A 25,178-nucleotide genomic window follows, 5' to 3' on the forward strand; every position below is an offset into this window, starting at 1 on the left:
CAAACTGTATTCTTTTTTTAGATCCAGAACTGGCTTTGCTAGTGCCATTCTCCAGGGGTTCTTGATCTGTATCCTTCCAGGTTGGATATGCTTTGTAATCAACTCATATAGCCTACAGGCTATTGCAGCAGTGGGAATGATGAACATAGTACAGCTGTACAAGTTGCATTTAACCCATAACAGTAGATGTTCAAATTCCTTTCTGTGCAGTAGCAGCACCCACCCTCCACTCCCCATTTTTGTCTATAGTTTATTGTTGGAAAATACATTTGTTAGTTATTTCTTGTTTTGATGGTTCAGGATGAGTTTGCTGCTACCTAACTTTTAGGCAAGGAAATCCTGAAGATTTTCCAGTCTGACCGCTGATTTTTCCTTCCACAGGGCTGTCCAGTCAGCAGTCAGAGTGGACTTATGAAAGGGAGCAAGAACTTTTTAAACCTGGACAGTTGTGTATTGAGTAAGACACAACCCTTACAGCCTAAAGGCTACTGCAGCAGTGAGGAATTTGAACATCTGCTGTTATGGGTAAGTGCAACATGCGCAATTGTACTTTTGCAGTCAAGAATTCTCTCTCTCTCATTTTAATTATGACAGTTCAGTAGCTGAATAAGTTTTTTCATAGCATGTTTAAAGTACTCTTTCACATGTTGATCGTTTAATAAGGAAACAACATTTTCAGTTTTTCATTTGACTGTGCTAACTGCTTTGACTTTAGGTTCAGATCCGGCCCTGGAATCTTAGTGATAGTGACTTTGTGATGGATGGTTCTCAGCCTTTGGACCCAAGGAAAACTATTTTTGTAGGAGGGGTGCCACGACCACTAAGAGCTGGTAAGTGCAGAGGATTGGCATCTTGCATCATAAAGTGTTCTGTACCTGCTATTATTTTTTATATAGTAAAATGTTAAATTTTGAAAGTAATTTGTCAAGAATCTTGCATGTTTTGGTTGACTGACAATGACTGGATATATTATAAGTGATGTACAGTGTTCGCAGCTACACTTGTGTCATCATGGTTTGTAATGTATATTGCTTGCAACTTGAGATTGTATTGGTATGGTTCATTTTCATTTATATAAATGTAAGATTGCCTGTATCATTATCGATAATTTAATAAAGATATTTCTTATTTAAAAAAAAAAAAAAAAAAACTCTTGGCATGTTTGGATGTCCATAGTTTTCTTTTCATGGTTGTGATGATCGATAGGCTACTATACATTGACTTTGCAGATAAAACTACAAGAGCCATCCCTGGTGGATCCTTAGTTAGGTATTACTTTGTACACCAGTCAGGATTCAGTATTTTTCAGTAAAGTCTTTGCTTTCATCATAACAGCTTATTTCTTTTTAACATCTTACAAAGTTAGGAATTCAGTTTTGCCATTGTCTGTAAAGTCCTACATTCATATGCCTAAACATTATAGTACATGTCCATAATGTCATTGGATAACTAGTCAAGGTCTGCATAGTGTATTACTTTTACTGTCCTTGGAATCGGCACAGTATGCAAGTATGACAAGCACTGTAATTGAACCCAGCTGCAAAAAGTTGCTTGTCACTTCATAAAAATGGCAGTGATGGAAAAGTTCATTTGAACACTGATGGAAGTTTTTGCTTAAACTACAGGGACATACACTGGGAGGCCAGGACAACACTTTAATCTTCTTTAGACTATACTATGTCTTAATGTCACCACATACTCTTGAGATAGTAAGCTCACTTTTGTTAGCGATGGCTTGAGCCTTAATCAATTCTCATTAAGTTAGAAATATTTCTTTATTATTGTAAGAGACCAATTCCTTGTACCTTCGCTGGAGACCAGTTGACATAACAGTGAAGGTCTCCTCCTCTCATGCATAAGGTGCAAGGTTTGATCTTGACATTGATTTGAAGAAATATCTTTGGGTGGAGAGGTTGGCATAATGGTTAAGGTGTTTACCATTTCAGACTCAAGGTGCAGCTTTTGATTCTCACATGGAGTAATTGGCTAGGCTTAAAATAGCCCAAAAGGGCAGTTAGCCTAGAACTAATCTATAAACCTAGGAGAGTTGAAAAGGCACACAATTTCGCTTAGTAATGAAACATCACAAGTAGAAAGTCCAAAATAATGATTTACTTATCAATTTCAACGTAGACGTTTATTTAAAAAAGGCAATATAAAACATTGCCAAGATCTGAATTTAATCCACACTCCATAGTTTTATATTTTAGAAACTTATTTGCATGCAGTTTTAATAGTGCTGCTTCCGTAACACCACCACCTTTATAGAATCTAAGAGCAATGAGGCTGTTAACAATAAAAGACATTACATTATCTCCAGGCATTTGAGGGCAGTGAGCTACTACTGGGTTATCTACAATAGCCATCTTAATTTCAGTGAAGTGTTCTAATTTGTGCTTAGCTTGGCCATTGTACCACTGCTGCTTATGATAGTTGCATCCAGTGGTATACACCATTTGTTGTCAATTATAATTAAAAAAATGCAAATGATACACCAATAATTTTGGTCCCATGTGGGCAGATACAAGTAAATTCAGCAAAGACAGAAAAATAATAGGTGTTTAAAGGAAAATACAATGCATTAGCTTCTTGTAAGCACAGTTCCTATCAGATGTTGTTTGGAAGGCTTGTTTTGTGTGTGCCTTGAGTCATCCAGTCATGGGTCTGGGATATGTATTTTATTTTATTTGTGTTTGTTTTCTATTCGTTAACAGCTCCTTAAACCTCTGCACCAACTGCCAGGTGAAACTCTAGACATCTTTGACACTGTATAGAATCTTAAAATTGATATATTTTTTCACAAGCTTAGAAAGTTTTCCAGGACAAGTATCATGTTCACATAAAAGCTGAAGCAGTGCTTGTTATTCTTAGTGTGAGGAAAGAACCAAGAGTTGTCAGGAGGAATGCTGAACTGGAACTGAAGAAAATGGATGATCTGATGTCATTTTCATTTGTTTCTCAACCTGTGGGTTCGGATCCAAACCTCAGATTGAGATTTTTCCATACCTGGACGACCACCTGGTCCCAGGCAGATTGCTCCAGTTCCCTACACATCCATCTGCAAAATGTTATCTCTTTCCTGCAGTCCCTGGGGTTCAACATCAATTTCCTCAAGTCCAAACTAAACCCCTCCCAGCACCAAGTTTTCCTGGGGTGCAGAATAAGGACAGATGTTATGAGGGCATTTCTTCACCCCAAAAGGTGGAAAGCCTGAAGCAATACCTGCTGCCTGTCCTCCATGCCACTGCTATGACATTGAGGCAGTATCTGACTCTTAGGACGTATGGCCTCCACTATACCCATGTTGCCACTGGCAAGACTACACATGAGAAAACTTCAATGGTACCCAAGGTCCACATGAACCCAATACTTCCACCCCTTGGACCACAATATTCCCTTCCTACCATGCCTAAGGAAGGAGATCCTTTGGTGGTTGGATCAAGTCTCTCTCAACCCAGGGCCTCCATTGCAACCCCTCACCCAAGTCCAGGAGATGTACACAGATGCCTCACACCTGGGCTGGGGAGCTGCTATGGGCAGTTTGAAGGTGCAAGGCACATGGACAGGCCCTTTCAAGCAGGGGCACATCAACATCAGAGAAATGAGGGCCGTCATCCTTGCTGTGAGGGCCTTCCAACACATTCTGAAGCAAGGCCCCCTGAAGTTATTCACAGACAACACTACAGTTCTCTGATATGTGAACAAACCGGGGGGGGGGGGTGCAGAATCTTACTTGCTATGCAGACTTGCACTCCAGGCCTGGGAATTGTCAACCCAGCATGGAGTCACCCTGCAGGCGGTCTGCATTCCCTCAGCTCAGAGCACTCAGGCAGACACCTTGAGCAGGTCCATGTCACATCCCACAAATGGATGCTTCACAGGGACATGTTCCTGGACATAGTCCCCCAAGTGGGGAACACCACATATAGATCTGTTTGCATCCCCTCTGAACAGACAACTCCACTCTTTTATACCAGGGCACCTAACCCCCTAGCGAGGGCAACGGACTCCTTTTTCTATCTCATGGAAGAAGATGATGTTCTTTGTGTTTCGCTGTTGCAGTCCTCACACTTGGGTTATCTGCCTGCAGGTAGCCCTTAGTCGGCCCAAATACCAGAGACTTAGTATTTCTGCGTCGGATGCTGTCCCCCCTTCTATGACGTCAGGGGTATAAAAACAGACAGCCGATGCCATTACTTCAGTCTTTCTTGCCGAGGAGGAGACCGAAACAGAAGTAGTTCGCAACTGCCAGTCGGCCGCTACCTGAATTTTTCGTTTTCGAGTTGAATAATCCTGAAATCTTCTAAAGCTTAACTACCCCGTTGGGGATCCTTTTTTCTTGCTCTAACTGATGTCAGAAAAAGTTAACAATTGTCTTGCCTGTGGAAAGCAAATGCCTCACAGAGATTTTCATTCTTACTGCATCACCTGTTTAGGCCCAGACCACGACATCCCACGCTGTCGGTTTTGTCTCTTGTTTAACGCCCGAATCATTCGTTGTCTGGCTATCTTTGTCGCTAAATTCTTTCGCTCTCTATCTCCGTATTCTGAAATGGCTTCGGTAAGCCATCTGACTACCGATCTTCCGAAAAAACGTAAAGATAGAGACAGACAGCATAGGTCCAAAACTACCGACGACGCTTCCGTTAAGCTAGTCACCAGTCCACCAGTACTCAGTGAGGTGCCTTTGCAGCCCCTGATGCCCACTTCTGTGGATTCGCAGGCCTCTGCTGAGACTCATTCGGGGTCCGGTATACCACGAGATGCTTCTTCGACTATGGAACCAGCGGATGTCTCTACCTTAGATGGGTCCGGAGCTGCTGTGCAGGCACCAGCTTCTGAGGGAGTTTTTTTGTCCTACCGATGTTCGAATCAAACAGACTACTACTTTTTTTAACCAAAACCACTGAGTTTCTTAGGCCCAGAGTACACACTACGCCTAAAAAACCGACCAAAGCTCATGCTTAGGCACCCATGCCACAAAAACAAATGCCTAGAATGGCTGAAGACCTTATTACTCTGATTAGGGAAAGCCAGCCTTCCCCAGCTAAGAGACAGACTCCAGTCCCCTTCAGGTTCTACAGACCAGGAGTCTGAGTCTGACCTTTCTGATTATGAAGACATGCCCTTATCCGCCTATGAGGATTCAGATGCAGAGGAATCCATTCCCTCTGCCTTCGTTCCAGAGGATTTTTCTTTTGGTGAAACCTTGCATACTCTGAGAGCATTTCCATTGGGAATGCCGAGACTATCCTCAGTCCAAAAAGAGACTCAGAGAATTTTTAAAGTTGCCTCAGCACAGGCATTTAGCTATACCCCTTGTCCTGGATGTTGTGGATGATATTTTCATGGAATCCAGTCTTACTCCAGACACTTTACCTCCGGCCCCTAGGAAACCAGACAGGTACTACAGAGTACCTGATTCTCACAAGTTTCTTTTCAAGAATTGCCAGTTTCACATGCTGAAATACCAGCAACTTATTATGGAACTTATTAAACAAAAAGTGGTAATTTTTCCAGATTGTGCAGAAAATAAAGAATTGCATGAGCTTATGCACTCTGCAAACCAAGCTAGTAAACATACTTTACAGTGTGGCTTTGATGCCCTGGAAGCATCTTGCAGGGCAGCAGTCACTGGCTCTGTACTGAGAAGACATGCTTGGCTGAAGGAGCAGGCCTTGCCAGATCATGTCAAATCTAAATTACTAGACGCTCCTTTAAATAGGGACTGTTTATTTGGCACCAAAGCAGAAGACATTCTTAAAAAGATGGAAGAAAAGGCTAAATCTATGCAAACTGTTAAAGAATTCCTACAAGTGCAACCACCTAGATTCAGTAGGCATTGCCCTTCAAAACACTGGTCCTTTCCAACCCCCTTCAGGCCTTCCCAAACAAGACCCAGGGGAAACAAACCACTCAGACAACAGTCTCGGTATGTAGACATCTAAGCAATGGAGCGCCCCCATCCCTTCAGCAGGGAGTGGTAAGCCACTTCCTTATGGAAAAAGCTCACAATGACTTCTCAACTCTGCTTCCCAGCACTGCCCAGTTGCTTGTGCCCGTAGGAGGAAAATTTGCCCTTCATGCAAAAAAATGGATGTCCATTACTCTGGACCCATCGGTTACAAATTTTATTTCCATTTACTGCCCAACCCCAAGCGGGTTTCCAGACCTTCCTCCAACCCAGTGGGCAGAGACTCAAAAATAGTACTTTCCCCGCTCAGTATCAGAGCTATACAACCTGTTCCAGTAGAACAGAGGGGTCAAGGATTCTACTGCAGACTATTCCTGGTACCCAGAAATGAGGGCTCTTGGTGCCCAGTCCTAGATCTTTCAATTCTCAACACCTTCCTAGAGGTACCAAAATTCAAGATGCTTACCCTGCAACAGCTTCTCCATATGTTAGCCAAGGATGCCTGGTTAGTCACCCTAGACTTAAAAGAAGCCTATCTGCACATCCCTATAAGGGAGTCATGCAGGAAAATATCTACGTTTCAAGGCAGGGTCTATGCATTATCAGGTGTTCTTCATGTTTCACTGTTGCAGTCATTACATTTGGGTAATCTGCTGGCAGGTTGCCCTCATTCGGCCTAAATTCCAAAGTCTTAGGTCCTGCGTCGGTTGCGGTCTTCTCTTCCATGACGTCAGGTCGTCAGGGGTATAAAACATGCAGCTGACGCCATTTTCTTTAGTCTTTCTTGCCGCGCGGTGCCCGAAGCAGAAGCATTTCACAAGTGCCAGTCGGCCGACTACTGAAATATTCGAGTTTGAGTTTCAGAACCGAAGTCTTCACTAAAGCTAAGTACCCTGTTGGGGAAACTTTTTTCTTGCTTTTTACCGATGTCAGAAAAAGTTAATAATTGCGTTACTTGTGGGAAGCAAATACCTCATAAGGATTTCCATTTATACTGTATTCCTTGCCTAGACAGTGATCACAACGTGCCTGGTTGTCGGTTTTATGGTAGATTTAACCAGCGCACTATTAAGCGTTGGTATGTTTTTGCATCTAAGTATTTTGGAAACAGATTTAACTACCCAGAAATGTTGCCGGATAGCAATCCGACTACCGGAGTACATAAAAAACGCAAAGAAAAGGACAGAGAAAGGCAGTCTAGATCCAAAACCGACGACAAAGCTTCTCCTAAGCCAGTCGCCGGTTCGCCGGTACTCAGGCGCTTTCGCAGCCCCTGATACCCGCTACCTTCGAGTTGCAGGCCTCTACAGACACCCATGTGGAGTCCAGCATGCCGCAAGATACTCGAGGTATTGGACCGACGGATGTATCTCCCTCGGATGGGTCCGGAGCCGCTGAGCAGGCACGGGCTTCTGAGGGTGTATTCAGACCTCAGCATTTATATATCAAACCGAAAGCTGCAAAACCAAAGGCAAAGACATCTTCTAAAACTAAAAAACTGATGCCTGAGCCACGTGCACAGGCCTCTATGCCTAAAAAACAGATGATCAAAATGGCTGAAGACCTTATTACCTTGATCAGGGGTACCCATCCCCCTCCAGATAAGAGGCCTAGGCAAGACACCAACTATGAGTGTTCAAATCAGGTTTCTGTTTCTTCTGATTCCTCTTCTGATCAGGAATTATCTTTACCTCCCTATGATGATCCTGATGCTGAGGAGTCTATTCCATCTGCATCTCCTCCTGAAGATTATTCATTTGGAGAAACCTTGCATACTTTGAGGGAGCATTTTCACTGGGAGAGCCAAGACTTCTCGGAATCAAAAGAGGCTCAGGGATTTCCTTCTCCCTCAGCACAAGCCTTTAGCCATTCCCCCCTGTTTTAGACATTGTGGATGATGTGTTTTCAGAGTCAAGCCTGACCTCCTTACCTCTGGCTCCCAGTAAGCCTGACGGATATTACAGGGTCCCTGACTCTCATAATTTTTTTATTTAGAAACCCTGCTGCTGATCCTGAAACTATTTCACAGGGTCCAAAGGGAGTTAAGGCCTCAACAGCAAAAACCCCTCCGACAGAGATTCAAGGGCACTGGACAGATGAGGAAAAAAGGTTTATACATCTGCAACCTTGGCAATCAGGGCCTTAAACTGTCAATTTCATATGCTTAAGTACCAACAACATGTTATGGGATTGCTGAAACAGAAAATTATATTGATTTCAGAATGTGCAGAAAATAAGGAATTGCAGGAATTATTGCATGCAGCTGAACAAGTTGGAAAGCATACTTTGCAATGTGGTTTTTCTTTAGAGGCCTCCTGCAGGGCTGCACTTACTGGATCTGTGATTAGGAGGCATGCCTGGTTAAAGGAACAAAATTTGCGTGATCATGTTAAAGCTAAATTGCTAGATGCACCTTTACAGCATGATTCTCTGTTTGGTATCAAGGCAGAAGAGGTTTAAAGAAAATGGAAGACAAAGCTAAGTCTATGCAAAATGTTAAAGATTTCTTACAAGTGCAGCCACCTAGATTCAGTAGACACTGGCCTACAAAAAATTGGTCCTTTCCTGCGTCAGACAGAGCTCAAAGGGGCAAATCCAGACACCCTAAGGGCTCCAGGTACCAGGCTCAAGACTCCTACAGGTCAAAGCAATGGGGCGCATCCACTTCCAAATCTGGAAGAAATAAAGCGCAAACCTACAGAAAGCAATCCCAATGACTTCCCTCTGCCTACACCAAGCACTTATCTTTTGGCAGCACCCATGGGGGGAAAATTAGCTCTTTTTGTTCAAAATTGCCAGTTAATAACCCAGGACGAGTGGGTACTAAACAGTGTATCACAGGGATACAGATTCCATTTCCACACTCTGCCAATGACAAATGGTTGGCCAGATCTGCCAGAAAACCAATGGGCAGAGGCACAGAAACGGGTTACATCCCTCATGGATATGGGGGCCATTCAGACGGTACCAGAACAGGAAAAAGGACAAGGTTTTTACTCAAGACTGTTCTTTTTACCCAGAAAGGACAAGGCCTGGCGGCCAATACTGGATTTATCGATTTTGAACACATACATGGACATTTCCAAAATTCAAAATGCTCACTTTGCAACAGCTTCTGTCCATGCTGGGCAATAATGCTTGGCTGGTGACTTTAGACTTAAGAGGCATAACCTGCATGTCCCAATAAGACAATCGTGCAGAAGATACCTCAGTTTCATGGCTGGCTTAATGCATTACCAATTCTCTGCACTGCCCTTTGGCTTATCTACTGTGCCCAGGGTCTTTACAAAGTGCCTGGCACCAGTAATTGCATTTTGCAGACAGAAGTATCCAAATATATCCTTATACTTGGACGACTGTCTCATTCAAGCAGAGAACAAGGACACTCTTCTACGACACCTGGCATTTGTGAAAAGACTTCTAACATGCCTAGGGTACACACTAAACGAAAAGAAATCACGACTGGTACCCTCTCAAAAGATAACATTCCTGGGTGCAAGCTTGAATACAGCTGCCCAGATGGCTTACCTCACGCCAGACAAACAAAGGCAACTGACTAAAACTGATGGCAACAAAAACCCAGTCTTCTGCAAGACAAATTCTGCAGGCTCTGGGCTTCATGGCATCCTGCATCCTACTAATTCCATATGCAAGACTGCATATGAGGAAACTTCAATGGTACCTAAAAAGTTTATGGAGGCAACATTCACACAGTCTGGAAACAGTGATTCCTCTCATTCCCTGCCTGCAACAGGAGTTTCTATGGTGGGCAAAGGCCTGTCACCAAAACATGGAACGGCCCTTCACTCTACCCCCTGCCAGCCAAACCTTAACAGACGCATCAGATTATGCCTGGGGGGCCCACGACAGGCAAATGCATTCAGGGCATATGGGCACCAAATCAAATGCATCTACATATCAACCAGAAAGAGATGCTAGCTGTTCAAAATGCCCTAACAGCCTTCAAGGACTTACTTCATCCAGGACAACTACTGATAAAGATGGACAACACCAGTCATGTGGTATATAAACAAGCAAGGGGGCACACACTCATACCCCCTTTGCAGATTAGCCATGGCACTGTGGGACACAGCTTTGACCTACCAAGTACATCTTCAAGCTCAATTCCTGCCAGGAAAACAAAACACTTTGGCAGACTATTTAAGCAGAAACCTTATGGATCCTCACGAGTGGAAACTAAATCCACAAGTCTTCAGCATGATAACAGAGAAATGGGGGAGCCCAGTCTTAGATCTATTTGCCTGTCCTCAAAATTATCAACTGAAAAGATTCTGCAAAAGGGCTTATCACAGACCAGCATGGAAAGTGGACGCCCTATTCTTCAGCTGGAAAAACCTATCAGTTTACGCCTTTCCTCCTTTGCCTCTTCTACCCAAGGTCCTCCTAAAGGTCAGACAAGAGAAGCCAAAAAATATATTAATTGCCCCGGACTGGCCCGCCAATACTGGTACCCAATCCTAAGGAGCTTGTCTAATACCCAGCTTGGACCTTACCTCAAAACCCGCAAGTACTGTCCCAGCAAAACAATCAGATCCTGCACAATCAACTACAGACTCTGAACCTGGCAGCATGGCTAATCCTGTAATCATACAAATGACACCTCTCAGTAAAGCTGTGATGGATGTCATTTTGGAAGCCAGAAGGCCTAGTACTAGAAAATCTTATGCTGACAAATGGAAGAGAGTCTGTGCTTGGAATCGAGCACAAGGAACTGATACAGCAGAACCACATATTCTTCAGATATTACAATACTTAACTGAGATGCTTGACAAAGGCCTATCTTTCGCATCAATCAAAATCCATGCCTCTGCCATTTCGGCTCATTACAATACAGAGCCACCACTCTTTTCTCATCCTTTACTAAAGCAGTATCTTACAGGAGCCAAAAATTTAAGGCCTCCTAGAAGATCACCATTACCTGCATGGGACCTCAATTATGTGTTAGAAAAGCTCACCCTGCCTCCATTTGAACCAGCTGCTACCGCTGATATAAAGTTCTTATCATGGAAGACAGCTCTGCTACTAGCAATTACTTCAGCAAGAAGAGTTTGAGCTACAGGCCCTAATGGCTGTTGAGCCTTTTATCATATTTTACCCAGACAGGGTGTCTGAGGACAAATCCTACTTTTATGCCTAAGGTTGTTTCCAGTGTGGCTCTTAACCAAACAATTCATCTGCCAACTTTTTTATCCAAATCCGCAGAACAAAGGGGAGAGAATTCTGCATTCCTTGGACGTACACAGACAGCTAAGGATTCTACTTGCGCAGGGCTAAAGCTTTAAGAAAAACTGAGCAATTACTAGTGTCATATGCAGCAGGATCAGAAGGAAAGGCTATTTCAAAACAGACAGTTTCAAAGTGGATAAGCCATTGCATCCGTTTCTGCTACTTGCACCATGGCAAACCTGTGCCCAAGGACGTTAGGTCTCACTCCACCAGGGCTGCAGCTACTTCAGCAGCCTTTCTCAGAGGAGTACCAACCAAGGACATTCTAGAGGCTGCTACTTGGAGTTCTGTTCACACCTTTACAAAGCATTACCATTTGCCTCTCTACTCTAAGTCCAGGGCAGGCTTTTGCCACTGCAGTGCTGCAGGGCATTATAGCCTCACCTAATGCTGTTTAGCTCCAGCCTCCCAACCATAGTTTTGGGATTCTACCCAAATGTAATGACTGCAACAGTGAAACACGAAGAACATAGTACAGTTGTGTACACCTACCATAAATGTAGATGTTAGAGTGTATTCACTGTTTCAGTCCAGATTACCCTCCCGCCCATCCCCCTGTCATTCTACAGTTTATCTTTCCTTCTCTATCTTCTACAACCTATGTGGTGTATTTGCTTGTAGATGAAGGTAAAGTTCATATTGATTAATGTGTGTGTGTGTGTGTGTGTGTGTGTGTGTGTGTGTGTGTGTGTGTGTGTGTGTGTGTATATATATATATATATATATATATATAAATATATATATATATAAATTTTTATAATATTGCTACCTTTTTGGGGGCACCTGACATCGGGGGCAATAAAAACTAAAGAAAATGGCATCGGCTGCATGTTTTATACCCCTGACTACCTGACATCATGGAAGAGAAGACCGCAACCGACGCAGGACCCAAGACCTTGGAATTCAGGCCGACTGAGGGCAACCTGCCAGCAGATTATCCAAATGTAATGACTGCAACAGTGAATACACTCAAACATCTACATTTATGTTAAGTGTACACAACTATACTTTCTCTGCACTTCCCTTTGGCTTGTCTACCGCGCCCAGGGTATTCACAAAATGCCTGGCTGCAGCCATTGCATACTGCAGGCAGAGAAATATCCTTCTCCTCCATTAAGATTCATGCCTCTGCCATTTCAGCTCATTACAATACTGAGCCACCTCTATTCTCTCACCCCCTCGTCAAACAGTTCCTGAGAGGGGCAAACAACTTGAGGCCACCAAGGAGAGCACCCACCCCTGCTTGGGACCTTAACTTTGTACTGGAAAAGCTCACACTTCCCCCTTTTGAACTTGCTGCTTCAGCAGATTTAAAATTCCTCTCTTGGAAAACAGCCTTGCTTCTAGCCATCACTTCAGCTAGAAGAGTGTCTGAGTTACACTGATGGCTGTGGAACCCTACATTATTTTCCAAGCTGACAGGGTTTCCCTCAGAACTAACCCTTCCTTTATGCCTAAAGTGGTGTCCAGTGTGGCTCTCAACCAATCCATCCATTTGCCAACCTTCTTCCCTAATCCTCAAAGTAAAGGGGAAAGGATCCTGCACTCTTTGGACGTGCACAGACAGCTCAGGTTCTACCTTTATAGGACTAAGCCTTTCAGAAAATCTGACCAGCTGCTAGTCAGCTTTGCAACTGGAGCAGAGGGCAAGGCCATTTCAAAACAAACCAGTTCCAAATGGGTAGCACACTGCATCCATTTCTGCTGCAAGCACCATGGAAAACCAACCCCTCAAGGGGTCAGAACACATTCCAGTAGAGCTATATCTACCTCAACAGCATTTCTCAGGGGAGTCCCTACAAGGGACTTACTGAAAGCTGCTACCTGGAGTTCTGTACACATCTTCACCAAGCATTACCACCCTGCCTATCTTTTCCAAATCCAGGGCAGGATTTGCTACAGCAGTCTTGCAATCCTACTAGCCAGCCCAAGCTCTTCTTGACTGCCTCCACCCTTCCTGAGCTTTGGGAGTCAACCCAAGTGTGATGACTGCAGCAGTGAAATATGAAGAACTTAGTACAGTTGTGTACACTTACCATAAATGTAGATGTTCGAGTATATTCACTGTTGTAGTCATGGTTTCCCTCCCTCCAGCCCCCTGGCTTTCTATCTCTTTATCTCTCCTCTGTATGGCTATTCCTACTGATATTGATATTTACTTTTTACTGGTGTTTTTTTCCCCACCATATACTAGCTCCCTATTTGGGGGCTCCTGACATTTGGGGCAAGAAAAACTGATGTAATGGCGTCGGCTGCCTGTTTTTATACCCCCGACGACCTGATGTCATGGAAGAAGCAACAGCATCCGACACAGAAATACTAAGTCTCTGGTATTCGGGCTGACTGAGGGCTACCTACAGGCAGATAACCCAAGTGTGATGACTGCAACAGTGAATACACTCGAACATCTACATTTATGGTAAGTGTCCACAACTGTACTTTTCTCTATGCATTCCCCCCTTCTCACTCCTACAACAAGGCCTGTTGAAAATTCAGCACGACAAACTAAAAATCTTGTTGGTTACTCTCTTTTGGCCAAGACATTATTGGTTCCCCCTCCTGCATTTAGCCAGGGGCACTCATCACAAGTTACCTCAGAGAGTGGACCTTCTCACACAAGACAAGGGATGTCTAATCCATCCCCACTTGGAATCTCTGAACATAACCTGTAGGTGATAGAGTTTTGATCCCTTTCAGACACCTTTACATGGAGGACGTGCTTAATGTCTTCCAGGAGGCCAGGAAACCCAATGCTAGGAGATCTTATTTGTCCAAATGGAAAAGATTCTCCATTTGGTGTCTTCAAAGACAGCTAGACCCATTTCAAGGAGAGGTCCCTTTAATGCTGTCCTACCTGTGTGAACTGTTGCAAGCAGGGCTGGTGTATTCTTCTGTTAAGGCCCACCTATTTGCTCTTTTGGCTTGTCTGCCTCTTGACTTTCCTCTTGCCTCCCGACCTCTAGTGAAGTTATTCCTTAAAGGAGAACTGCACCTCAGGCCCCGCAGGAGGCCAGTTCCACCTCCATGGGACCTGAACTACGTTTTAGAGAAGCTTATGGTTGCTCCTTTTGAACCAGCATCAAAAGCCTCTCTAAAATATTGCACTTGTTAGACTGTTCTTTTGGTGGTCCTGACATCAGCCAGGAGAGTGTCAGAGCTCCAGGCCCTCATGGCCACCCCACCTTTTTCTAATCTTCCACAAGGATAGAGTGACCCTAAGGACCAACTCGTCTTTCATGCCTAAGCTGGTCAGTGAGCTGCCCCTGAACCAATGTTTTCACCTCCCCAGAGTGACAGTGAGAGAGTCCTGTATTCCCATGATGTTCACAGACAACTAAGATGCTACCTTGACAAGACCAAGTTCCTTAGGAAATCAGAGCAGTTGTTTGCCTCCTTTCACCCCAGAGCTCTAGAAAGAGTGGTGACAAAACAGACCATTTCCACCTGGATTTCCAGGGCCATCTCCTTTTGTTACAAGTACCATGGCAAGCCTCAAAAATTAAAGCCCACTCCACTAGAGCCATTCATCTGGAGCCTTCTTCAGAGAGCTGGGCACTGTCTCCATCCTAGAGGCAGCTGCCTGGACATCTATCCATACCTTCAATAAACACTACAAACTGGACCATATTTCCAGGTCTAGAGCAGGGTTTGCTAGGACAATCCTGCATGGATTCTTGGAAAACAGTTCCATATCATGCTCCTCTTCTTCCCTTTGAGCTTTGGGCACTCGCCTAAAGGTCCTGAATAATACTGCAGCACGGGAATGGAAGGACATACAATAGTTGTGTAAAATCTTACCATAACCATAGATGTCCTCCTGTCCCATCCCTCCCTCCTACCCCCATTTTACATATAAAAATGCCCTCTTGGTTAACACAGGACTTGTGCAGCTATCCTGTTTCTGGGGTCCAACTGGGGCATTCAGTTCTGAGGAAAGGTACATACAGATGTCACTTTTATGGCCCATGCGCCCTATGGCCAACAGACGTCCCACGTAACTTGTAGTGACTAAAACTTTGTATACTGGCCCATGCGCCCTATGGCCAACAGACATCCCATGTACCTTGTAGTGACTGAAACTTTGTATACTGGCCGGACATTCGGGTAGATAAGCAGAGGATAACCCAAAGGTATGAATACTGCAACATGAAAGAGAATGATATCTGTGGTTATGGTAAGATTTTACACAAGTATACTTTCAGACCTCTGCCCTTTGTTCTTACCACAGCCCCCAGGGAATTCACCAAATATATGGCAGTAGTAGCTCCTCACTTGAGACTGCTCAGATTCTGCGGGTTTCCATCAACCAGGAATCTACTTATACAAGCCAGAAATTGTCTGCTTCGTCTAGCGAATGCACTGGGAATCACTAAATACACAAAAGTCTCAACTTCACCCAGCCCAAGTGATAGACTTTATAGGGGTCCTTCTGCACATGCAGTTGTCTAGACTTCTTACCTCAGAACAGAATTGTGTCCTTAAGGTTACATATTTATTTATTTATTTGTTTATTTCACATTTGTTAACCGGGTTAGTCCAACTGAGTTTGCAAACAAACCCATTCAGTGGAGACCCGAGGGGAAAAGCCCCAGCAAACATAAGTAAAGATAGTGACATTGTACAAATATTAAATCACAATACAAAATAATTGTAAAAAAAGAAAAGGTTATTAACTATTTGCATTGCATTGATAGTAAGCAACCCATTTTCAGTGGATACCCAAGGGGAAAGAGCTCCAGCAAAGATAAACATACAGGACAAAAACTATTAAAAATAACACTGCAAATACGAAATTAAATACAAAGAGAAAAAAAAACAAAGAAAAAATTATGAACATTAAGGGTTGCACTGATAGTGTTCTAAAATTTTACTACATAGAGTAAAAACAAAAAGATAATAGTTGTTCAAAAGGACAATGTATAGACATTGATAGGAAGGGGGGAAAAGATAAATAGTGTGGAGAATGGGAGGGGGGAGAGAAAAGAGGGGGCTATAGTAGTAGAGCTGAGGGTTTAGGAGGTTAGTTTAAGCAGAAGTTACTAACAGAGAAAGTTAGGAGATGCAACAGGTTATACAGTAAGACACACTAAGACTGTGTGTGGTCAAGGCAACGGCATAATTTCAAGTTTATTAGGTGGGATTTAAGCTCCTTTTTAAAACAGGGAAAGGAAAAGTTGGATCTAATATAGAGAGGGAGTATAACAAATTCTAACCATTCCTTTCCCACCCAAAGCACCTGGTGGGATGGCTGCTTCTGTAATGTTGATTCTAACAGCTTGACTTCACATGAGAATTCTACAATGGACTCTAGCAGTACAGTGGTCTTTACATCGCTATGCTTTGAGTCCAAATGTACTTTAGTGGATAAATAGTGTGTAAGGAAGGTGCCCACACTGAATATCCATTGAAGCACAAGGGCGGTCTTGGTATAAAGAGAATGCATGGACACCAAAATTCATAACTTTCGTGTTGTCAGATGTCGCCTCTCAACCATGTCTTCAGTGTTAGAGGTCAGGTTGTGACAAGGCTTTATGAGCAGGTAAGTACCGTGCTGGAGACCTTCCTTTGTTTTTTCATTGAGGAATGTAATTTAATTAAATCTTATGCCTTTCGGAAAGGGAAAATACAAGTATGGAAGGCAGGTACCTTACAAAGATTCCCACATGTCCTGCATTGTGAAGTTGTTCTCTCTCGCCTTCATTCTCACTGATGGGTTCGGAGCCAATCCTCTGCTCCAACTCAGCCAAATGCTAAAGCTTGAGGTCTTCAAACAGCTCGTGGCCTACTCCCTATACCATGATGCAGTAGTGCTTTCCCCAGATCTCGTGTGCCCTGCAACAGATCAGGTTTTCATCGAACAGCTCTGACCAGTATTGTCAAACTTTTGATATTTGTCTAAACAAAAAATTTCATTCTTTGTTAGTTGTCAGATTACAGTTAGCTACTTGAGACACTTGTCTCTTTTGTTAGTCTTTGTTAGTTAGAATGCTTTTTCTCTTTTTCTTGAGGCCGTTTATTTTAGACCCTTTTTTCTGTAAGTGAACTATTATAGTTAGATTACATAACTTACTCCCTATCCTTTATATGTAGCCCATTTTTTTATTAGGGCATTAATAATATATCTTTGCTATTACTGCTATTACTTGCAAATACTATATATATATATATATATATATATATATATATATATATATATATATATATATATATATTGTTATATATAGCACTAGAGTTTGTTCTGCCTTGGATAATTTTCAGTTGACAGAGTTATGTCTGAGAAAGTTAAGTCTGGGTTTAAAAAATGTCTGAAATGCGGACAGAAGATGTCAGTTACAGATGGCCATACAAATTGTGTTTATTGTTTAGGTGAGCTTCACCTACAGGAAAATTGTGCCATCTGTCACTCGCTTAGCTCTCGCATTCTTCATGAACACAAGAGTAAACTGATAGTAAGAGGTCTCCTGAAATCTTCTTTTCAAGAAGCTATAGACAAGGACAAGCCTACTAAGTCTTCAAAAACTGTCTCTACAAGCTCTTTGTCTGAGTCTGAGCCAAGAAAGGGCTCATCGACTTCAAAAGCATCTAAATCTAGCAAGACTGCCACCTAGGCGCCTAAGCTTATGAAACCGGAGGTAATTGTGGTCAGTGGGAGCCAGTATCTCCCACTTTACTGTCAGATAAGAACGTGGATTAAATGGTACAGAGACTTCTACAGTCACAGGCACTAACCAAAATTCTATCAGGTCTGACCCTTAGGGTTTCGGAACCGACCCAGACTCTACCTGTTTCTTCAATTCCTCCTCCAATTCGACCTGAAATTTCGGGGCAGGAGTATTCGTGACCAGTGATTCTGGAACCGTTGGAGCAGACACCCATGGGGCTTTCGGTTCTGATTACTCTGACCTCTTCGGTTCCCACCTTAGTCTTGGAGCTGACACTCACTGGTCGGGTCCGGAGAGGATAGTCGTACCGATCTTTTGTTGGCGACTTTGCCTCTCGGGGCCTCTGCTCGGGTGAGCTCTGCACCTACCTCGGGCTCGGAGCCCACGGTTTCAGTGCCGCAGGGACTGCCTGTATCTACAGCTCCAGGCGTCTCTTCAGACAGGAGCTGCGGGGCTTTTGATGCCATGAAGAGAGTGTTGTCCCCTCAGGCACCCACGTCATCGGTACCAGCAATCTCCTCCCCTAAAGTTCCTGTGTCTGTATCTGCTTCACTGATCCCTCAAAAACATAGAGACCAGGAGTCTCAGGTCCCCCGATCGGGTGAGCCCTGTTCTTCCGGGACTTCCCCAGAAGCCCCCTCTGAGGATGTCCCCAGGAAGAGAAAGCATCTGGATTCCCCACAGGAATCTGTCACATCAGATACTGACTTAGATGAGTCAGAAGGGTCCCCACAGTCCCACTCTGAAGATATCTCGTTGGTGATATCTTAGAAATCATAAAACAGAGGGGTGGGTGGAATCCCCTTAACCCTACTGATGACGAGTCAGTACTCCTGAAGGCTTTTGGGTCTCAACCCTCCACCTCTTGGGTGACTCCGCTTTTCAATGAGTTGATGGACTTTCTCTCTCGAAAGGCATGGGAGTCCCTGGATCCCATAGAACCAGTCTCTCTGAGGCCGAATAAATTTATTACATCACCTCAGGACGAGGCTTTCCATACCAAAGCAGTACCCGTTTATGGTGTGGTGGTGGCGGCCACTAAGAAGGAGCTATCAGAGACCTCCACATCTGGTCATCCTCCAGATACGGAAAGTGCATGCTTAGTTCAGTGGCCTTTCCTGTTTGATCCCTGAACTCTCAGACATTTCACCAGACTACACAGAGATCTCCTTAAGGAGTTAGGAGATGCTCTTCAGGGTACGGTAGCTGCGGGGGTCTCAGATAAGGTAACCTCCCAGCTTGCTACCTTAAATTCCCTTATAAACTCTTCCATAATTGTGATTTCATATGCAGTGGATGGAATGAGTCAGACAAGCGGGTACAGGAATTGCTCTTAGGAGACCCTCCTGGATGCTCTTGGGCTCCTTTGCGGAGCCTTACAAGTCATTCTTTGTAAACACCCCCTTTGATGGTTCATCACTTTTGAAAGTGAAGGAAACGCTTACCAGGTGTGAGCAAGATGGAAAGACTGTCTGCCGTAGGAGTCCATTTTTCCACTCCTGCCAGACCTTATCCTAAAGGTCAGAAAAGTGGAAAAATGTAGTTCCGTAAAGCCCAAGGAGCTTCTTTGACACACGTGGTGAAACCCCCTCTAGAGGTAGAGGAGGGGGCAATAATGGGAGATGCCGTCCACGTGGCAGAGGGGGCCTGCAGAACCAGGGTGACTGGGATCAATTCTTTAGCAAGCCCTGCCAGCGGTCCTGAAAGGAGGTCTGCCTGTCCATCTCTGGAGGTAGTCGGGGGACACTTAACTTTGTACCCAGACACCTGGCTAAAAATTACAAAAGATCGGTGGGTACAAAGCATAATATCCAGAGGATACATTATTCCCTTTTATACCGCTCCAACCCCTGTGAAAAAAAATGTCAGATGTTCCACCCAATCACAGGGAACAGGCAACCATAGAGATTACAAGGTTGCTAGAAAAGAGTCATCCAACCAGTCCCAGCAGACCAGAGAGGATCCGGAACTTACTCAAGGTTCTTTTTAGTTCCAAAGAAAACACTGGACTGGAGACAGGTTGAACAAATCTGTCAAGAAAACAAAGTTTCGGATGGTCACGCTACAGTCTATACTTCCTTTTCTAGGAAAGGACAATTGGATGTGCTCAATAGATCTCCAGGATGTGTACTATCATATAAGGATAGCCAGAATATCCAGGGATCATCTGCGCTTTCGGCTGGGAGCCAGTCACTTTCAATTTCGGGCTCTGCCCTTTGGTCTCATTACAGCCCCCAGAGTGTTCAGATGCATGGCAGTAGTCACAGCTCACCTGAGGCAGTTAGGATTCCAGGTGTTTCCATATTTAGATGATTGCCTCCTCACCAAGCATCAACTCATACACGCAAGGGAGACCACCTTAGATCTTTGCAGTCATTGGGGATTACTATAAACTGAACAAATCTGCTTTACAGCTGTCCAGACGTACCATCTTTATCGGAGCAGATCTCGACAGTTTCCATGACCATAAAACTTCCAATGGAAAGAGTGGTGTCTTCAACAACAAATTCTGAATCTCATCCCCAAAGTCTCCCAGTTTCAGTAATGCTCAAATTACTAGGGACCATGGCAGCAGCCATCATTGCCATTCCATTAGGCCGAATGCACATGCGGATACTGCAATGGCTGGTTTTCACACAATGGTCATATCAGGAACTTCCATTGTCTCACCTCATCATAGTAACAAAGTCATGCAAGAAGGATCTTCTTTGGTGGCTGACTTCTCAAGTGACAGTAGGACATCTCTTTGTTCTTCCAACCCTGGTTGCCACTGTGACCATGGACGCCTCACTGATAGTGTGGGGTGGGGAGGCATTTTCAATGGAGGACAGCCCAAGGCACATGGGAGGATCACGAGGCTCATCTGGATATCAATGTCCTAGAGATGAGAGTGGTACTTCTAACGTTGCAGTCCTTTCAAAACTTTATACCTCTAGGGACTGTTGCGATACAGACGGACAATGTCAGTGGTCTGGTACATAAACAAGGAGGAACCAGATCATACCCCTTATGTCGAGAGTCGTTGAGAGTATGGCAGTGGGCAATTTCCCACTTAGCGATTTCTAATAGCAATGCACATTCCGATGAGGTTCAGTGTGATAGCGGACAAATTGAGCAGAGCTATTCTGTCTCCTCATGATGGTCCCTGAAAGTAGTCGTAGCAGAAAGGATATTCCGCAGATTGGGCTAGCCTTGCTGCGACCTCTTTGCAACCCCCGCTAACACCAAATGCAGCAGCTACTTTGCCCTGATCCCCAACTCTGGAGATGCCCCAAGGGATGCACTTGTACACAGTTGGCCCTCTGGACTTCTTTATGCTTTTCCCCCCATTTCCTCTAATACCCACATTCTTACAGAAAGCCAGCACTCTGGGAAGAACCATTATTTTGATAGCCCTTTACTGGCCTTGTCAAATTTGGTTCCCCTTTCTGCAGCCTCATCTACTGGAAGAACCATGGAATGTTCTTCATGTTTCACTGTTGCAGTTATCACACTTGGGGTTATCTGCCTGCAAGTAGCCCTCAGTCGGCCCGAATACCAAAGTCTTGGGATTTCTGCGTCAGATGCTGTCACCTCTTCCATGACGTCAAGTCGTCAGGGGTATAAAACATGCAGCTAATGCCATTACATCAGCTTTTCTTGCAGCACAGGAGCCCGAAGCAGTTCACAAGTGCTGGTCGGCTGCTTCCTGAAATTTTCTTTTTTCGGATTTCAAACCTGAAGTCTTCTAAAGCTAAGTACCCCGTTGGGAATCCTTTTTTCTTGCTCTAACCGATGTCAGAAAAAGTTAACAGTTGTCTTGCCTGTGGAAAGCAACTACTTCAGAGATTTTCATTCTTACTGCGTCACCTGTTTAGGCCCAGACCACGACGTCCCTCGCTGTCTGTTTTGTGCCTTGTTCAACTCCCAAACTATTAATCGTCTGGCTATTCTTTCACACTCATTCACCGTATTCCAAAATGGTTTCTATAAGCCATCCGACTACCGATCTTCTGAAAAAATGCAAGGATAAAGACTGAGACGGACGGCATAGGTCCAAAACTGCCGATGGCGCTTCCGTTAAGCTAGTCGCCAGTCCACCGGTACTCAGTGAGGTGCTTTCGCAGTCCCTGTTTACCCGTTCTACAGATTCGCAGGTCTCTACTGAGACCCATTCAGAGTCCAGTATGCCACGAGATGCTTCTTCGACTTTGGAACCTGCGAATGTCTCTACCTTGGATGGGTCTGGAGCCGCTGTGCAGGCACCGGCTTCTGAGGGTGTATTCAGACCTTCCGATGTTCGTATTAAACTGACTACTTCGTTAATGACTAAAACTACAGAATTTCTGAGGCCCAGAGTTTGCACTATGCCTAGGAAACAGACGACCAAAACGCATTCTCAAGCTCCCATGCCACAGAAACAAATGCTTCGAATGGCTGAAGACCTTATTACTTTAATTATGGGAAGCCAGCCTTCCCCCTTTAAAAGACAAAGTATTGATTTTCCTTCTGATTCTACAGACCATGAGTCCGATGACTCTGACCCCTGTGATTACCAGGACATATCCTTATCTACCTATGAGGACTCAGATGCAGAGGATTCCATTCCCTCTGCCTCCCCCCAGATGACTTTTCTTTTGGTGAAACCTTGCATATTCTAAGAGAGCATTTCCGCTGGGAATTCCAGGACTACCCACAGTCCAAAAAGAGACTCTGGGAATTTTTAGACTTGCCTCAGCGTAGGCCTCTAGCTATACCCCCTGTCCTTGATATTGTAGATGATGTCTTCATGGGAATCCAGTCTTAACCCTGATACTTTAACCAGCTCCTAGAAAGCCTGACAGGTATTACAGAGTACCTGACTCTCACAAATTTATCCTTAAAAATCCCACTGCGGATCCAGAGACCATTTCCCAAGGACCTAAAGGTATTAAGGCTGCTACAGCCAAAAACCCCTACCCCTTTGGACAGGGATTCTAGGGCTTTAGACAGATGGGGTAAGAAGGTAGATACCTCTGCAACTCTTGCCATCAGGGCTTTAAATTGCCAGTTTCACATGTTGAAGTACCAGCAGCATATTATGGAACTAATTAAACAAAAAATGTTGTTGATTCCTGATTGTGCAGAAAATAAAGACCAGTTAATTCATTCGGCAAACCAAGTTGGTAAACATACTTTGCAGTGTAGTTTTGATGCCTTAGAAGCATGTTGCAGGGCTGCTGTCACTGGGTCTGTTCTGAGAAGGCATGCTTGACTGAAGGAACAAATCTTGCCAGGCCATGTCAAAGCAAAATTACTAGATGCTTCATTAAACCAAGAATGTTTGTTTGGCTCGAAAGCAGAAGTAGTTCTTAAGAAGATGGAGGAAAAAGCTAAATCTATGCAAACTGTTAAAGATTTCTTACGGGTACAGCCACCTAGATTCAGTAGGCATTAGCCTTCAAAAACTGGTCCTTTCCAGTCCTTCTCAGTCCAAACCCAGGGGCAACAGACCACAAAGACTTGGTCTCGGGGTATGCACAGATCTAAACAATGGAGTGCTCACTCCTCAAAAACAGGAAGTGGTAAGCCACCCCCTTATGGAAAAAGTTCACAATGACTTGTCCTTCATCCTTCCCAGCCATGCCCAAGTACTTGCACCCCTAGGAGGAAAACTCGCCCTGCATGCAAAAAACTGGGGGTATATTACCCAGGACCAACGGATCTTAAACATTGTATCCCAGGGATACAGACTGTACTTCCACTCACTGCCACCCTCAAGCAGATTGCCAGACCTTCCTCCAAACTAGTGGACAGAGGCCCAAAAGCAAGTACTTTCTCTTCTCAATATCAGGGCTATTCAACCTGTTCCAGAAGAGCAAAGGAGACAGGATTTCTACTCCAGACTGTTCCTTATGCCCAGAAAAGAGAACTCTTGACGCCCTATTCTGGATCTATTAACTCTCAACCCCTTCTTGTGGTACCAAAATTCAAAATGCTTACATTCCAGCAGCTGCTTCCTATGCTAGCCAAGGACTCCTGTTAGTCACCCTAGACTTAAAAGAAGCTTATCTGCACATCCCCATAAGGGAATCTTAGGAAATATCTACATTTCAGGACAGGCTCTATGCACTGTCAGTTCTCTGCACTTCCCTTTGGCTTATCTACTGCGCCCAGGGTTTTCACAAAGTGCCTGGCTCCAGCCATTGCTTACTGCAAGCAGAGAAATATTTAAATTTGCCCATATTTGGACGATTGCCTGATTCAGATGGACAGTCAGGAATTGCTACTTCAGCACCTGACGTTTGTAAAGAGACTCCTAACTTCTTTGGGGTATACCATCAATGAAAATAAATCACATCTGGTGCCCAGCCAAAAGATTGTATTCCTGGGAGCAAGTTTGAACACAGCTTCCCAGATGGCATTCCTCACTCCAGAAAAGCAGGTTTATTTGACAAATTACTTCAAACTACTGGCCACCCAAACCCAGCTATCTGCAAGAAAAATACTGCAAGCCCTAGGGTTCATGGCCTCATGCATTCTACTAATTCCATATGCAAGACTGCATATGAGGAAACTTCAATGGTACTTAAAACGTCTCTGGTGTCAACATTCTCGGGACCTGGAAACTGATTCTTATCCTTCCTTGCTGCAACCACAACAATGGACTCCATTTCACTCGGCCCCCCGCTGCCCAAACCCTGACAACAGACGCATCAGACTATGCATGGGGGGCTCACGTGGCAGGCAAATGCACTCAAGGCAAATGGAGCCCAGGACAAATTCACCTGCATATCAATCAAAAAGAAATGTTAGCTGTACAGAATGCACTGACAGCCTTCAAATACCTTATCCTGCCAGGACAACTCTTGATAAAGACAGACAACACCACAGTTATGTGGTACATAAACAAGCAGGGGGGAACTCATTCCTACCCACTCTGCAGGTTAGCCATGGCTCTGTGGAACACAGCCTTGAGCTATCAAGTGCACCTGCAAGCTCAATTCCTGCCAGGCAAACAAAATTCACTGCAGATGACTTGAGCAGAAATCTAATGGACCTACACTAGTGGAAACTGGAACCCAACTCATTCAGACTTGTAATACACAAGTGGGGGACACCAGAAGTGGACCTCTTTGCTTCCCCCAAAACCATCAACTGAGCAAATTTTGCACCAGAATTCCCCACAGCCAGGCATGGAAAGTGGATGCCCTATCCTTTACATGGGAAAACCTCTCAATCTATGCCTTTCCCCCTCTACCCCTCCTTTCAAAAGTACTACTCGAGATCAAACAGAACAGGCCAAGGACAGTCCTTATTGCACCAGACTGGCCACGCCAGCACTGGTACCCACTCCTATGCATTCTGACAGCAATGTCACCCTGGCACCTACATCA

The 25,178-nt window shown here is 44.3% G+C and overlaps 1 protein-coding gene across 3 annotated transcripts in view; it reads left to right on the top strand.

Moving 5' to 3' along the window:
• The window catches only part of CPEB4 (cytoplasmic polyadenylation element binding protein 4), a 982,215-nt gene that overhangs the window by 761,981 nt on the left and 195,056 nt on the right, over positions 1 to 25,178 (top strand). For all 3 annotated transcript variants that reach the window (XM_044069124.1, XM_044069125.1, XM_044069127.1), the window contains one exon: positions 716 to 830. In XM_044069124.1, the coding sequence (XP_043925059.1) occupies positions 716 to 830 (115 nt within the window). The remainder of the gene's footprint in view (positions 1 to 715; positions 831 to 25,178) is intronic.

The sequence above is a fragment of the Protopterus annectens genome, chromosome 4.part0 (genome assembly GCF_019279795.1).
Source record: "Protopterus annectens isolate FY-2018-M chromosome 4.part0, PAN1.0, whole genome shotgun sequence".
Lineage (NCBI taxonomy): Eukaryota > Metazoa > Chordata > Ceratodontiformes > Protopteridae > Protopterus > Protopterus annectens.